This window comes from Hypomesus nipponensis, chromosome 1 (genome assembly GCF_054491055.1).
Source record: "Hypomesus nipponensis isolate SF chromosome 1, ASM5449105v1, whole genome shotgun sequence".
Lineage (NCBI taxonomy): Eukaryota > Metazoa > Chordata > Actinopteri > Osmeriformes > Osmeridae > Hypomesus > Hypomesus nipponensis.
In genome coordinates, this window is record NC_140361.1 from 1,157,613 (window position 1) to 1,171,097 (window position 13,485).

The 13,485-nt window shown below is 52.1% G+C and overlaps 1 protein-coding gene across 2 annotated transcripts; it reads left to right on the plus strand.

Moving 5' to 3' along the window:
• The first annotated feature begins 678 nt into the window (after positions 1-678).
• maml1 (mastermind-like transcriptional coactivator 1) lies at positions 679-13,434 on the plus strand. 2 transcript variants are annotated; one of them, XM_084685441.1, is made up of 5 exons: positions 679-2,418; positions 5,223-6,692; positions 8,970-9,206; positions 9,964-10,162; positions 11,083-13,434. In XM_084685441.1, exons 1-5 carry the CDS (start codon positions 2,086-2,088, stop codon positions 12,132-12,134), a joined length of 3,291 nt encoding a protein of 1,096 aa, XP_084541567.1. In that variant the 5' UTR covers positions 679-2,085; the 3' UTR covers positions 12,135-13,434. The 2 variants fall into 2 exon arrangements, with proteins under 2 accessions (XP_084541567.1, XP_084542248.1); XM_084686122.1 differs by having other exon boundaries at positions 8,973-9,206.
• The last annotated feature ends 51 nt before the right edge of the window (positions 13,435-13,485 follow it).

The window sequence follows — 13,485 nt, forward strand, 5'->3', positions numbered from 1 at the left end:
TGTAAGGCTCTGATCGTGAATAGATGTGTTCAGACAGACAAGTTATCGATGTGTATCTTTAAGGCAGTCATTACGAATGGGGACGCCATTTGTTTTGATTAATAAAAAACGATTGCCCGATCCAAACTTAAATGAGATGATTTTTTTTCTCGTAGGCCTAGTTTCTACTATTGTGTACGTTGCAGGCGAGATGGACAGAATTCTTTGATAATGATGTAGCCTAACCTCAGATTCCTACGTATTTAAAAGGTTCCTGTATTCACAACATTTTTGCAAAGACTATATCCATATTAACATACAGATGTAACCGTTTTAATCGGCTTTTAAGTAGTTTTAACTAAAGTTACTAAACACGTTACCTTAGTTTAAGTTCGATGTTCTAGTGTCTTACCATGTATAACGGTCAATAAATCTGAGAATATCCCTCACAAAATCAGGAAGGGTTATGGCAGGTGATTATTTGCTTGAGCCTGCATCAAGCAAATAATATCAACAATATGGACAAGCAAAATTAGCATAGGCTTCTGTATCTGAAATGTGCCGTGGTTTAACTGATAAGTCCTTAATGGATCACATTCCAATAGTGCCAACATTGTCACTACTGAGATAATATAAGTTTGGAAACGTGTACACACATTTCATACATACACACAAACATGTTTTACTAATAATGATGTGAAGGAATATTAGGGACCCTACGCTATTCCTTCATGGATACGGTGACATGACTGTCTGGGTGACGCCTCTTGTGTCGATAGGAAACGAAAAGGTTGAGGGGGAAAAAACTTGAACCAAAATGGCGACGAAGATATGCCTCTCTATTGGAAAACAATAGAAATATCAAAGGGGGCAGAGTTGGATTATTGTATGTCGTTGCACTTTGGTATTTGCCAAACAAAAGACCAAGGACCGCCGTCGGTTAGTCTATAGTTACACGTGGACAATTTAAAGGGATTTATTTAGCTAATCAGAATATCATGCTTTGTTAGGGTAGGCTAGCTAGCTCAGGCAGGCTAGCGCACATCCGTAGCAGCTCGGACTGGTGTTAGCAGCGCGAGCCAGGCGGTGTCTCGGGGATCAGCTGTTTGCTCGCTCGCGAACACCTCAGCATTTCGTTAACAAACTTAACATTCGGCGTTCTCCCGGTACTCATGGACACACTTTTGTGAAGTGTCGTTGCACAGAAGGATAGGGAATGGAAACTATCTGATTTACTCTGTCCAAGTTAGCTTCATTACTAATCGTGGAGACTGAGCTAACTTTAGTAGCCAGAGCTGTGGAACCAGACAGCGTTACTCGCTCTGCTAGCTAACTTTTAGCCAAGTAACTTTCACCATGAGATTGGTGTGTTGCATGTAGCATTAGCCAGCATTCGGAGTAAAAGTTGGGTAAGTGAATAGAAAGATTTTCATTCAATTATTGTCGCACCTGCTATTAATCTCAGTCAAATGTTGGACCTTGCGGTTTCATGTTAAGGTACAGCTAGTCACTCGTTGCTTGTTGAGTAGCTGAACAGTGTGAAAGTTCGGATCTTTTGTTGCTCGCTTTCCAACTTTATTTAGCTGAAGGAATGTAACTAGCTGTCTAGCTTACGTTAGCTGGCAAGTTTGTGCTACCAATGTAGTTTCATCGACTATCTAGCAAGCATATCATCGAGACTCACAACTGACAACATGTTTTAGTACATGACAATTAAATTGCACCGGTTGTTTTTCTCGTTTCATTAATATTCATTGTTGCTGCAATTTGTTTTCGGACTTACTAGCCAGTACTGACAGGCCCCTTGTCTGGGTTGAGATATTTGAAGGGTTTGGCCAGGATGCAACACGCACGGTTAGGCATCTTCTGTTATCGCAATGGTTAAATGAGAACTTCCCTCGCTGCCTTTTTACATGCGTTTTCCCAATACAAGTGTGTTTTGAAAATAGGCCAACATTAGCAAGACAAAGGTTGACTCCATGGCAGTGGCAGATCAGTCTTTGTAAAGGGGTAGGGGGTGTAAACGCCCACACTAAAAAGGAGCAAATTCAGCATTTTATCCGGACTGCCGAAACCTGAGTCCAGAGTTTACAACAGTCTTTATTGATGATGGCGGATTTTGTTGTGCCGCCACCGCGACACAGCGCGGTGATGGAGCGGCTCCGCCGTCGAATCGAGCTCTTCAGGCGGCACCACAACAGCTGCGAGAACCGCTACCAGAACACGGCAATGGAGCGTCTGGAGTTGGAACGACAGCAGACCTTTGCACTGCACCAACGCTGCCTGCAAACTAAGGCCAAGCGGTCTAGTAAGCACAGACAGCCACAATCAAATTCAGACCAGCCTCTTCAGAGAGGTCACACGACCGGTGCCAGTAACGCAGAGCAAGGGGACGGCGCAACTCCCGGAGATCAGAACCGAAACAGCACTTTGATTGCGGTGAGTGACCACAACTGTGATTTAAGGGGCGGATGTGTGAAAACACCGGAAAACGGTGCTCACGTGAAAACGTGATGTACTAGCACGTTTTGCATTCATGTGGTGCTTTTCGTGGTTGGTGATTTTTAAAGTGAGGTTGGCCAGTGAATGCAGAACCGTTTGCAGCAGTGCTTGTCACGGAAGAGGAGCGGAGTTGTAGCAAGTAACATGCGTGCTCCAGAGCGCGTGCTGGGCGCTGTCACATGATCTCAGTGTTGTGCTTTATTCTCGTCAGGCTCTGGTTTTCTGCAGCACAATAGTCCAGCAGCCGTCATCCAGATTCCTCGCAATTTCACCCAATATTACACTGAACAGCCCCGATAGCTCCGGACAATGAGTGCATTGTATGTAGAAGTGAGAAAGTAAAATATAATGTCACTTTGTTTATCGTACTCTGAAGAATGCACACACGACACTTTTGGATGCCATCTGAAATGATTTAATATTAAATTTTATATTTTAGTGGGTCTATCTTTGTCAACGCTAAAGTTCTCCACATGTTAAGTGGGATATTAAAAATATATAACTGTCAGTAAGTTTCCAGAGCTAAGGCCTTCTCATTTTAGTGGGTAAAACTCACCAGCACAAACCGGTCGTACGTGTCATTTATATGTAGCTATAATATAAAGGATGGGATGTGATGCACAGTGAGAGACACCTGTAAATGTGCCCAACCCAACCCCCTGCCCCTCCCACCTCAGTGAGCCTTCGTGTTGCTCAACACAAGGCTGATGTGACTCCATCCCACAGAGATGACTCAGGAGTATTAGCAAACCTCACCCTGCCCCCTACTCTGACTCAGCAATAACCTTTCCTGGTTATTAGTGCCCGCGCCCGGCTCTGCTGTGTCTCCCAGGCTCAAGCGTTCTGAACGTTTATGTCTCCAAAGTGAAGAAAGACCGCAGCAATCTTGCCGCAGAGTGAACTCTGTGTGTGGTGTGATTGGTGTGTGATTGGTGGCTGATGCGGGTCTGGACTTTGCGTCGCTAGCCGGAGCGCGAGCGTACCTGTCACCCGGCTTATTAGCAGCGCGGCGCTAGCCGGAGCGCGAGCGTACCTGTCACCCGGCTTGTTATCAGCTCTGCTCCGCCCGGTCTGACGCGCGCAGGGTTAAAGGAGCTCTGTGAAGCCGTCCCCCTGTGGATCTGCTGCTCTGCCCTCCGAAGCTCCGCTCCCTCTCTTCCCACAGAGCAGAGGCCCATTGTGGTGGGGCAGGGCTGGGGCAGGGGGCAGGGCTGGGGCAGGGTCTAGGGGGGGGGCTCGGGCAGGGGTAGTGGAGGGGAGGCTTCAAAGAGCGAGACGACGGTCTTTTGCCGGGCCCCGGGAAAGAATTCGGCACGCTCCCCTCTCCCCTCCGTGGCCCTGCCACTAGCTCTTTGTTGTGGGGGTCCCACCACCCATACACATGGTAATTAGTTTCATGTGGCTTCGGGTCTCTAGTGGTGGTAGCTGGAGGGGAGGGGGAAGGGGGGGAGACAGGCAGGGAGAGAGAGAGAGAGACAGGCAGTGGAGGAGGGAGAGAGAGGGTGGGGGTGGAGTGAAGAGGAGGGGGAGGCTGGAAGACAGAGACCAGTTTTTCAGGTTCATAAAGCTCTGAAGTGAGTCGCCAAAGTTGATCTAGCTCCGCTGTGGGGGAGTGCAGGGTTAGAGTCGAGGCCAGGGCAAGGGTTAGAGTCGAGGCCAGGGCAGGGGTTAGAGTCGAGGCCAGCGCAGACACTCTCTAGTCTCTCTCCGCCCTCTAACTCCCACCTCTGAGCACGTTTTAAACAGCCTTGTTGTAGGCGTGTGTTTTTGTGGAGATGCACGTACCAGGTCTGATGAAACGACCAGAGCATCTGCTCTGAGTGTCGTCTCACATGAGGACAGGAGGACAGAAATATCTCCTGGATCTGCCCCAACTGTGGAGCACTTCCCTGAGCTGGGCTATTTCTGGAAACCACTTCAATTGTGTTGTGACACGATTAATAAGCAAATGACCAGAATCATCTTTTAAATGTTGTGAATATGCGCACAATTTAACCGGTAACTTCATAGGAACGTAATCATCGCTGTATATTTATTTTATACATTTTTCTTTTGCGTCAGATTAAATTGTTGTGAACTTGTGTGCTGGTAAACTTTCACCAGTCCTCGTGTGGTCTGAATGTTGCTGTTTGACTCACCCGCCTCCTGTGGCTCTGTGGCCTGTAAAGGGAAGAGATCTCAGCAGAGGGAAGAGATCTCAGCAGAGGGAAGAGATCTCAGCAGAGGGAAGAGATCTCAGCAGAGGGAAGTGATCTCAGCAGAGGGAAGAGATCTCAGCAGAGGGAAGTGATCTCAGCAGAGGGAAGAGATCTCAGCAGAGGGAAGTGATCTCAGCAGAGGGAAGAGATCTCAGCAGAGGGAAGAGATCTCAGCAGAGGGAAGAGATCTCAGCAGAGGGAAGAGATTTCAGCAGAGGGAAGAGATCTCAGCAGAGGGAAGAGATCTCAGCAGAGGGAAGAGATCTCAGCAGAGGGAAGAGATCTTAGCAGAGGGAAGAGATCTCAGCAGAGGGAAGCAGATGCATAACTACCTTCTCTTGTATCTGATGGATCCTTATGTGACCATTCAGTAACAGCTCCAGCACCCCACCCTGAGCTCCCCTATCTGACTGGGAATCCTAGAGATTTTTTATATAATCCTACATGTTGATATAATAATACTTTTACATTACAAATGTGTGTGTGTATATATACATGTGTTGGCAGTGAGAGTGTGTGTAACGGTGTGTGTGCGCTCCTCAGCTGCAGGAGACAGTTCGAAGGAAGCAGGAGAGCTCTGTCTCCCCGCTGGGACGAGACCAGGTCAACGGCTACAGCGACGGCTACCCTCCTTCCAAGAAGGCCTGCCTGGACAACGGCACCTCCACCCTGCCCCCCCGTTCCCCCCTGGACAGCAAGCAGGCCCTGGGCGTGGACGCCCTCCTACCCAACGGTAACCATGGCACCAACAGGAAGCCCGGGGGCCTGGTGGGAGGGTCCTCGGAGAAGGAGTTCAGGCTGAAGGAGATGAAGCAGGAGCCGGTGGATGATGTGCTCCCATGTATGCTCCCAGGGGGAGGGGCCGGCAGCAGCCTGTTCCCCGACCTCAACCTGAACGAGCAGGAGTGGACTGAGCTGATGGAGGAACTGAACCGCTCGGTGGCTTACGAGGACATCCAGGACATCCTCAACGACGGCTTCGACGACCGCAAGGATCCGCCGGAGCTGGGGTCCATGGGCGTGGGGGGCGGGATCCCCGGCCCCTCCTCCCAGGGCCTTCTCCCTCCAGACCTGGCCTGTGTCAAGTCCGAGTTCTCCCCGGTGTCGGCTGCCTTTGAGCAGGACTCCCGCACCGCCTCGCCCCACGTCAGACCCACCTCCTCCGGGCCTCCGGTCCACACCACCAACTCCCCTGCCACCGCCACCTCCTCCAAAGCCTCGTCCCCAGGCCTGCCCCAGCCCCTCTCCCAGCCCCCCCCCCCCTCCCGTCAACCTCTCTCCCAGCCTCCCCCACCCTCCCGCCAGCCTCTCTCCCAACCTCCCCCCACCTCCCGCCAGCCTCTCTCCCAGCCCCACCTCCTCCCTCCCGGCCCTGTCTCCAAGGACCTGTCCCCAGCCCAGCAGCTCCAGCAGTTGGCAGCCCAGCAGCAGAGAGCTCAGCAGATCCAGAACCAGTTCCAGCAGCAACAGGCCCAGAAGCAGCAGCAGCAGCAACAGCAGCAACATCAACAGCAGCTCCAGTCTTCAAAGTTCCACCCTGCTGGACCTCACCCTCACACGCCGTCCTGGCCCCCCACCACCAACCCCTCCCAGACCCCCCTGGGGCCTGCCTACGGCCTGGAGAAGACCTCCAGCCCCTCCCTCTACCCCCAGGACTTCCCCAGCAACCCTAAGCAGCTCATGATGCCAGGCCAGCCCAACAAGGGGTCCCCCAAGGCCGGGGCAGGGGGGGCAGGGGGCTACCTGCAGACTAACGTTGGGCACCCCAACATGTTGGGGCACCCCACCCCGGGGGCCCCTCTCAGCCACCCTGGGACCGCGGGGGGCCAGGCCCCCTCCTCCATGCTGAGTTACAACAACACTAAGCCCCTGTCCCACTACGAGGTGGGGGCCTCTGGGCCCCCCCGGGGGCCCCCCAACACCCAGAGCCAGAACAAGGCAACTCTGCTGTCTCTACTTCGCCAGCAGCAGATGAAGCAGAAAGCAGGCCTGGCCTTCCGCCCCCACGCTCAGGTGAGACTCCCCTAACCTCACCTACCTGACCACACACGCCTCACCTGACCACACACACGCCTCACCTGACCACACACACGCCTCACCTGACCACGCACACGCCTCACATGACCACACACGCCTCACCTGACCACACACACCTCACCTGACCACACACGCCTCACCTGACCACACACACCTCACCTGACCACACACGCCTCACCTGACCACACACGCCTCACCTGACCACACACGCCTCACCTGACCACACACACCTCACCTGACCACACATGCCTCACCTGGACACACACGCCTCACCTGACCACACACACCTCACCTGACCACACACACCTCACCTGACCACACACGCCTCACCTGACCACACACACACAGAGATGGTTTAATTGGTGTCAACCTTCGGTTCATCCAGGTCAAACAATCAGGACTGGCTTGATGTTTGTCTTGGATGACAAAACAACCACTAGTCTAGATTAGGATGTTGACCAGAGACAATGGATGTGGATTGCCTGCATTAGCATGCTAGTATTTGTTGACACTAATTACCATTAGTGAAGTAGATTGTGGATTGGACTCGCCAACGACACATAAAGGAAATCTGGAATCATCACAGTGCACATTTCATGGTGTCGCAGTTTGGTTTTATTAATATGCCATATTGATTGCGTATAAACGGCGTACACTCCAGTACTGGTTATACACATAGCCAAAAAGTTTTTGAATGACTGAATGTAGATCCTTTGTTTTGAGTGCATGTTTGTGGATGGTCTATTTAGAGTTTTGTCATCTCTGCAAGTCTGGCATGGGCCCCACAAGTGTGTGTGTGTCTGTCTGGGTCAAGCAGCTGGTTGCTAAGGAGCTGGCGTGCAGACTCTCACGGGTGTGTGTGTGTGTGTGTTGGGGGGGGGGGGGGTACCACGACAAAGCAGCCTTTCATGCATCCCCCTCCTCCTCTCCCTCCTCTCTCTCTCAGCTCTCCTGTCCCAACCAGGGTATTTTCAGCCCTCCCCTCCCTATTCTCTCTCTATTTAAATATAGCTGCTTCTCTCTCCCATAAGGGGGTCTCTTCTCTCGCGAGACACTGTCCGATCCCTCCTCTCTTTCTCTCCTATCTCTTCCTCCTCCTCCTCTACCCTGTCTGTTCCCCTGCCCTCCTCCTCCTCTACCCTGTCTGTTCCCTTGCCCTCCTTTCCCCCCTCTCCCCCCTCCCCTCCCTGACTCATCTTAGTTTTGTGGCATGGATGGACCTAAAATATCCCCACAGCCCAGAGACCTGGGCTCTCCTGTCCTCTCCACAGCCCAGAGACCTGGGCTCTCCTGTCCTCTCCACAGCCCAGAGACCTGGGCTCTCCTGCCCTCTCCACAGCCCAGAGACCTGGGCTCTCCTGTCCTCTCCACAGCCCAGAGACCCGGGCTCTCCTGCCCTCTCCACAGCCCAGAGACCCGGGCTCTCCTGTCCTCTCCACAGCCCAGAGACCCGGGCTCTCCTGCCCTCTCCACAGCCCAGAGACCTGGGCTCTCCTGCCCTCTCCACAGCCCAGAGACCCGGGCTCTCCTGCCCTCTCCACAGGCCAGAGACCTGGGCTCTCCTGCCCTCTCCACAGGCCAGAGACCTGGGCTCTCCTGCCCTCTCCACAGCCCAGAGACCTGGGCTCTCCTGCCCTCTCCACAGCCCAGAGACCTGGGCTCTCCTGCCCTCTCCACAGCCCAGAGACCTGGGCTCTCCTGTCCTCTCCACAGCCCAGAGACCTGGGCTCTCCTGCCCTCTCCACAGCCCAGAGACCTGGGCTCTCCTGTCCTCTCCACAGCCCAGAGACCTGGGCTCTCCTGCCCTCTCCACAGCCCAGAGACCTGGGATCCCCTGCCCTCTCCACAGCCCTGGACTCTCCAGCCAACTTTCCACCTCTCCCTCTGGAGAGGTGCTTACTGACTCAAAAGCTCCCATACTGCTGGGCAGTAGGTGCAGAGATGCAGGCTGATTATTCCCTTTTAAAACTGTCAGACAAGCAGCCTAAACCACTTTCCTTACTCTGAGAAAGCAGTGCTGTTTCAAGGTTAGACTCGATGCAAGTTTGTAGCAAATGTAAACCACTAAGGGATTTATCGATGAATCTGTGTTCCCCACAGGTTCCAATCAACCAATTTAATCAACAGGCTTAATTTGATTCAGCTTCCAGTTTATTGTTGACCCCATTTTTGTATTTGTAAGTAGTCCTAAGTTCTGTCCCTGTGCCCCCTGGTGGCTGTGTCCTGTAACAGCAGCCTTTCCATGTCCCCCAGCAGGACCAGGCGTCCTACCCTGCCGCCCCCCAGGGCCCCGGGCCTGGCAGCTCCATGCCCCAGCCTCCAGGGGGCAGCATCATGCAGCCCAACCACGGCAACCCCGCCTTCCTTAGCAACCCTGCTGCAGTTCTGAAACAGCAACAGCAGCAACAACAACAACAACAGCAGCAACAACAGCAGCAGCTGCAGTTCCTCCTGGGCCAGAGACAGCAGCAACAGATGATGGCTGAACAGGTGAGGAGTCAAGAGGTCAAACTTCATGGCCGGGTTAGGCATGAGCAGAGTATAGTAGAGTGCTCATCAAGTACTCATCAATGATGCAAAAACATGTTTTTACTCAGTCGTCCCCCAATTGTTTATCAAACCTTTAGAAAACATTTGCGAACCTTTTATTTATTTGCTTATATGACATTTTTACCTTTCAAAACTTTTTGTAACATTTCTTTTTCAACCTTTCAAACTTTTTTTCATAACTTTTTTCTACATGTATTTTATACGAATGATGCTTTTCAATAGCATTCATCATAAGGAAAATAGCCTACTCCTGATTTTAGCCCAGAATCACCAGATTGTAATAAGTATTCGGACTTTGAAAATACATTGATGTGATTTGGGCCTATTCAGAAGGAAAAATAATAGGCCCTACTTATTTGAATGAGGTGATAGCTTTTGTGCTATCACCTCATTGTGAACTACCATGCGATGAGGTTCCTTGAAAAAAAATAATAATAACCCAAATCCATATTTTCGACTTTATAATGTCGGAGAATCTCTGAGGTTTTTTTCTCACAAAATTGTGACGTTAATCTCGGAATATAACCCCCCCTCCGGCTCCGATTCCGTTTCTTTTTTGTAAACTTTTTTTCACCCCAAAAGGTTTAAAATAAAATATAAAAATCTACCAAAAGTTTTACAAAAGACCCAAAAATCAGACTTTTCAAAACTTTGAAATGTTATTTACGCGTGTGTGTGTGTGTGTGTGTGTGTGTAGGAGAAGCAGCGGCAGCAGCAGGAGCAGCAGCTGCAGAGACACCTGACCCGCCCCCCCCCTCAGTACCACGACCAGCAGACACAGCCCTCCACACAGAGCCCCTTCCAGCAGACACAGCCCTCCACACAGAGCCCCTTCCAGCAGACACAGCCCTCCACACAGAGCCCCTTCCAGCAGACACAGGTCTCCCAGTTCCCCGGTACGAGCCACACACACACTGGTCTGTTCCTCTCAGTGTTGTGGGGACACTTCCCCCAGTAACCCTCTCTGAGCACATCTGAAAGGCTGTGGTCTGGTTTGTGTCTGTTGTAACATGGGCATCCTGGAGAAAATGTGTTAAGGTGGTGAGGTTTGCTGTCAGAGGGGGGGGGGGGCGCTTAAGCAACAAGCAGCCTGCAGAGGGGCAACAAGCAGCGTGCAGAGGGGCAACAAGCAGCCTGCAGAGGGGCAACAAGCAGCCTGCAGAGGGGCAACAAGCAGCGTGCAGAGGGGCAACAAGCAGCCTGCAGAGGGGCAACAAGCAGCCTGCAGAGGGGCAACAAGCAGCCTGCAGAGGGGCAACAAGCAGCCTGCAGAGGGCCAACAAGCAGCGTGCAGAGGGCCAACAAGCAGCGTGCAGAGTGCTGTTTGCTGTTGTTGGAGTGAGCTTACTCCCACAGGCATCTGGTTATCTGCAGCTCATGCAAATGATGCATCCTGTTGAACTCATTTGAATTACAAACTAGTAACACAGACCCATAGGGTGGAATTGGGCAGAATCAACCAGTCCTGGTCTATAAAGACTGTTTGTTGTTTGTATAGAGAGATCGATAGAGAGATGTATGTAAATATCAAAGCAGCATTTATGGAAAGTGTGTTCAGACCTCTTCCCCTCACAAAAGAGGGATCTCAAATGTCTCTTTTACACTGAATTAACATCTGTAATGTCCTCTGATTATATGTGGGGTCAACTGAATTTGAGCTGAAGAGTTTTGGCAGTGCAAAGAAAGGCAATTTTCATAAGCATGGAAACCTTGGTGGATGTTTTGTGTTGAGTTGCGAGATGGAGAAAGAGGGAACCTTGATTTCCTTTTAATTCGTTATAGTTCTCTTCTCTTACATGCTCTGTTCCCCCTACAGGATCCTCTCAGGCAATGGGCAACGTGGGTTCTTTAGGCGGCCCCGCCCCCGGAACCCAGCGCATGTTCTCCCAGACGCAAAGCATGCTGGGTATGACCATGGGCCAGGGCGGTGGCCCCGCCCCGGGCCCCGCCCCCCCTGCCTCCAGCCAGGCTGACCTAAGCCTCCCTGCATGTGGGGGAGGAGGTATGGATGTCCAGCAGGTTCTCTATAACAGCATGGGGCTGCTGCCTGGCCACCCCTCCCAGCAGAGCGCCCTCCAGAGGCAGGCTGGGGGAAGCATGGGAACCCCCTACAGACACAGCATGCTGCCCCAGCAGCCGCAGCACCTGAAGAACCAGCCCAGCGCTGCCCTGCTGAAGCAGCCTCCTCTGGCCAGGATGCCAGGCTCCTTGGGGGCCATGCCCAGCCCCATGCCCAGCCCCATGCCCAGCCCCATGCCCAGCCCCATGCCCAACACCCTGCAGGCTGTCCAGAGCCAGGTGTGGCCGCAGCACCAGGCCATGCCCGCTCAGACGTCCTCCACCAACGGCAGCCTGCCGCCCAGCTCCTTCTCCACCCCCAGCTCCTTCCACCTGCAGCAGCAGACTCGCATGCCCAAGATGCCCACCGCCGGCACTCCCTTTGGCGCAAACACCAACGGGCGCACGATGGGGGGCATGACCCCAGGGCAGCAGATGATGCAGTCGGGCATCACGCCTCGGCCTGGGCCCAACCCCCAGGGTCTGGGTCAGAGTCTGGGCCCGCCGCTCTCCAGCCAGCAGCAGAACCAGCAGCAGCAGGTGGTTCAGAACCAGGGTGTGCTGCCTGACCTGGGGATGTTTGGACCGGGGAGCCAGGCAGGGAACCGGACCGGCCTGCAGTGTAGCCAGGGTTACCAGGTGACCCGGACAGTCAGTCAACAACCACAGCAACAGCAGCAGCAGCTGTCGTTTGGCTACAGCCCTCGGTCTGGTTTCCCTGGTGACGGGGACTTGGACTCGCTCCTCAAGGGACAGAGCACTCAGGAGTGGATGGACGACCTGGATGAGTTGCTAGCCAGCCACCAGTGAGCCACACCCAAACATTGGACGAGTCTCAACAAGCCCAACGCCCGTCTGTGGGAGAGAGAGGGAGACGAGCCCAGGGAGAGAGGGAGGACGCCGGGCGGGTGAGGTGTCTAGGTCATGGCCTGTCATGGTCTTGCTGCAACAGCGACCTGGGGGACGAACCCAAGCTGTGGTGGATGACAAATGCTTCTCAACACTGTTCCGACTCAGTTGAGAGCGTTGTGGTGTGTGTGTGTGTGTGTGTGTGTGTTGAGAGAGTGTGAGTGTGTGTGTGTGTGTACACACCAAGTGTGTAGATGGAACACTGAGAGCTACACAGGCCCTGTCAGACTGTGCGTTCCCCAGGACTGGAGAACAGAGAACTTACTACTACTATAGTACTACTATAATAATAATAATACTACTACTACTATTACTACTGACCCTGTGGCTCAGTATCAAACCACTGAATCCTGCACACACAGAGGGAACACGTCCCAAGCCTACCAAAACACGGTCGTCCTGCAGTAGGGTGTGATGGACCCACCCTCGCCCTTCCATCATGGCTTGTTTGGGAAGACAAAGGAGGCCTTACACGCAAATGATATATATGAAAATATGCTCAGTAGCAGAGATGGCGTAGTGACACATTCCCCTCTGTATGTTTACGGACAGAGACAGTGGAGTCGTCATGTGTGGTCACCCTTCACACTTATGCCGTCTCATACTTAACTACCTACAGAGGGTTTATTGGTCACAAACCTGTGACCATGCACGATAGAACCCCTGTTGTGGTCAATCACCGTGGAGACAAAATATTTAGCAAAGATTTCCCTCCATCTGACCCTTCCTGAAGCTACTGCTGAACCAGAGACAGCAGCAGGCTGACTCAGATGAGACGTGTCTCTGCTAAATCTGTGCTAGATATCGTTACCGGATGTCTCTTCTAACACAAGTGGGCTTAGTGGACCACATCCTGCTCAGATACAGGCTGGGTAGGAGTTCCAAAACGGTTTAAACGTGCGAACCGTTGACTCATCCCGTGTCGAAGGTCGTTACCAAGAATCATCATTTCAAAGAGCAGATGGAGGTGTCTTCACCTGCCTTCAAACGCACCCTGATTCTGGAGAGGGTCATCTCTTGTGTCAGAGGATTCTGTACATGTATATAAGTATATTTTTTTGTATGTATGCATTTCCTATTGTTCTGGAGAAGAGATCTTATTTTTATATATTGCACCGGATTTTGTAAGTATTTTATACTTTTTAATATGGTTCTTTGTAAAACAAGAGTATTAAATGTAAATATAGTTCTTTAGAAATGATCTTGTGTCTGCGTGGTTTGTCTTTATGTATATTGTTACTCTGCTCTGCTG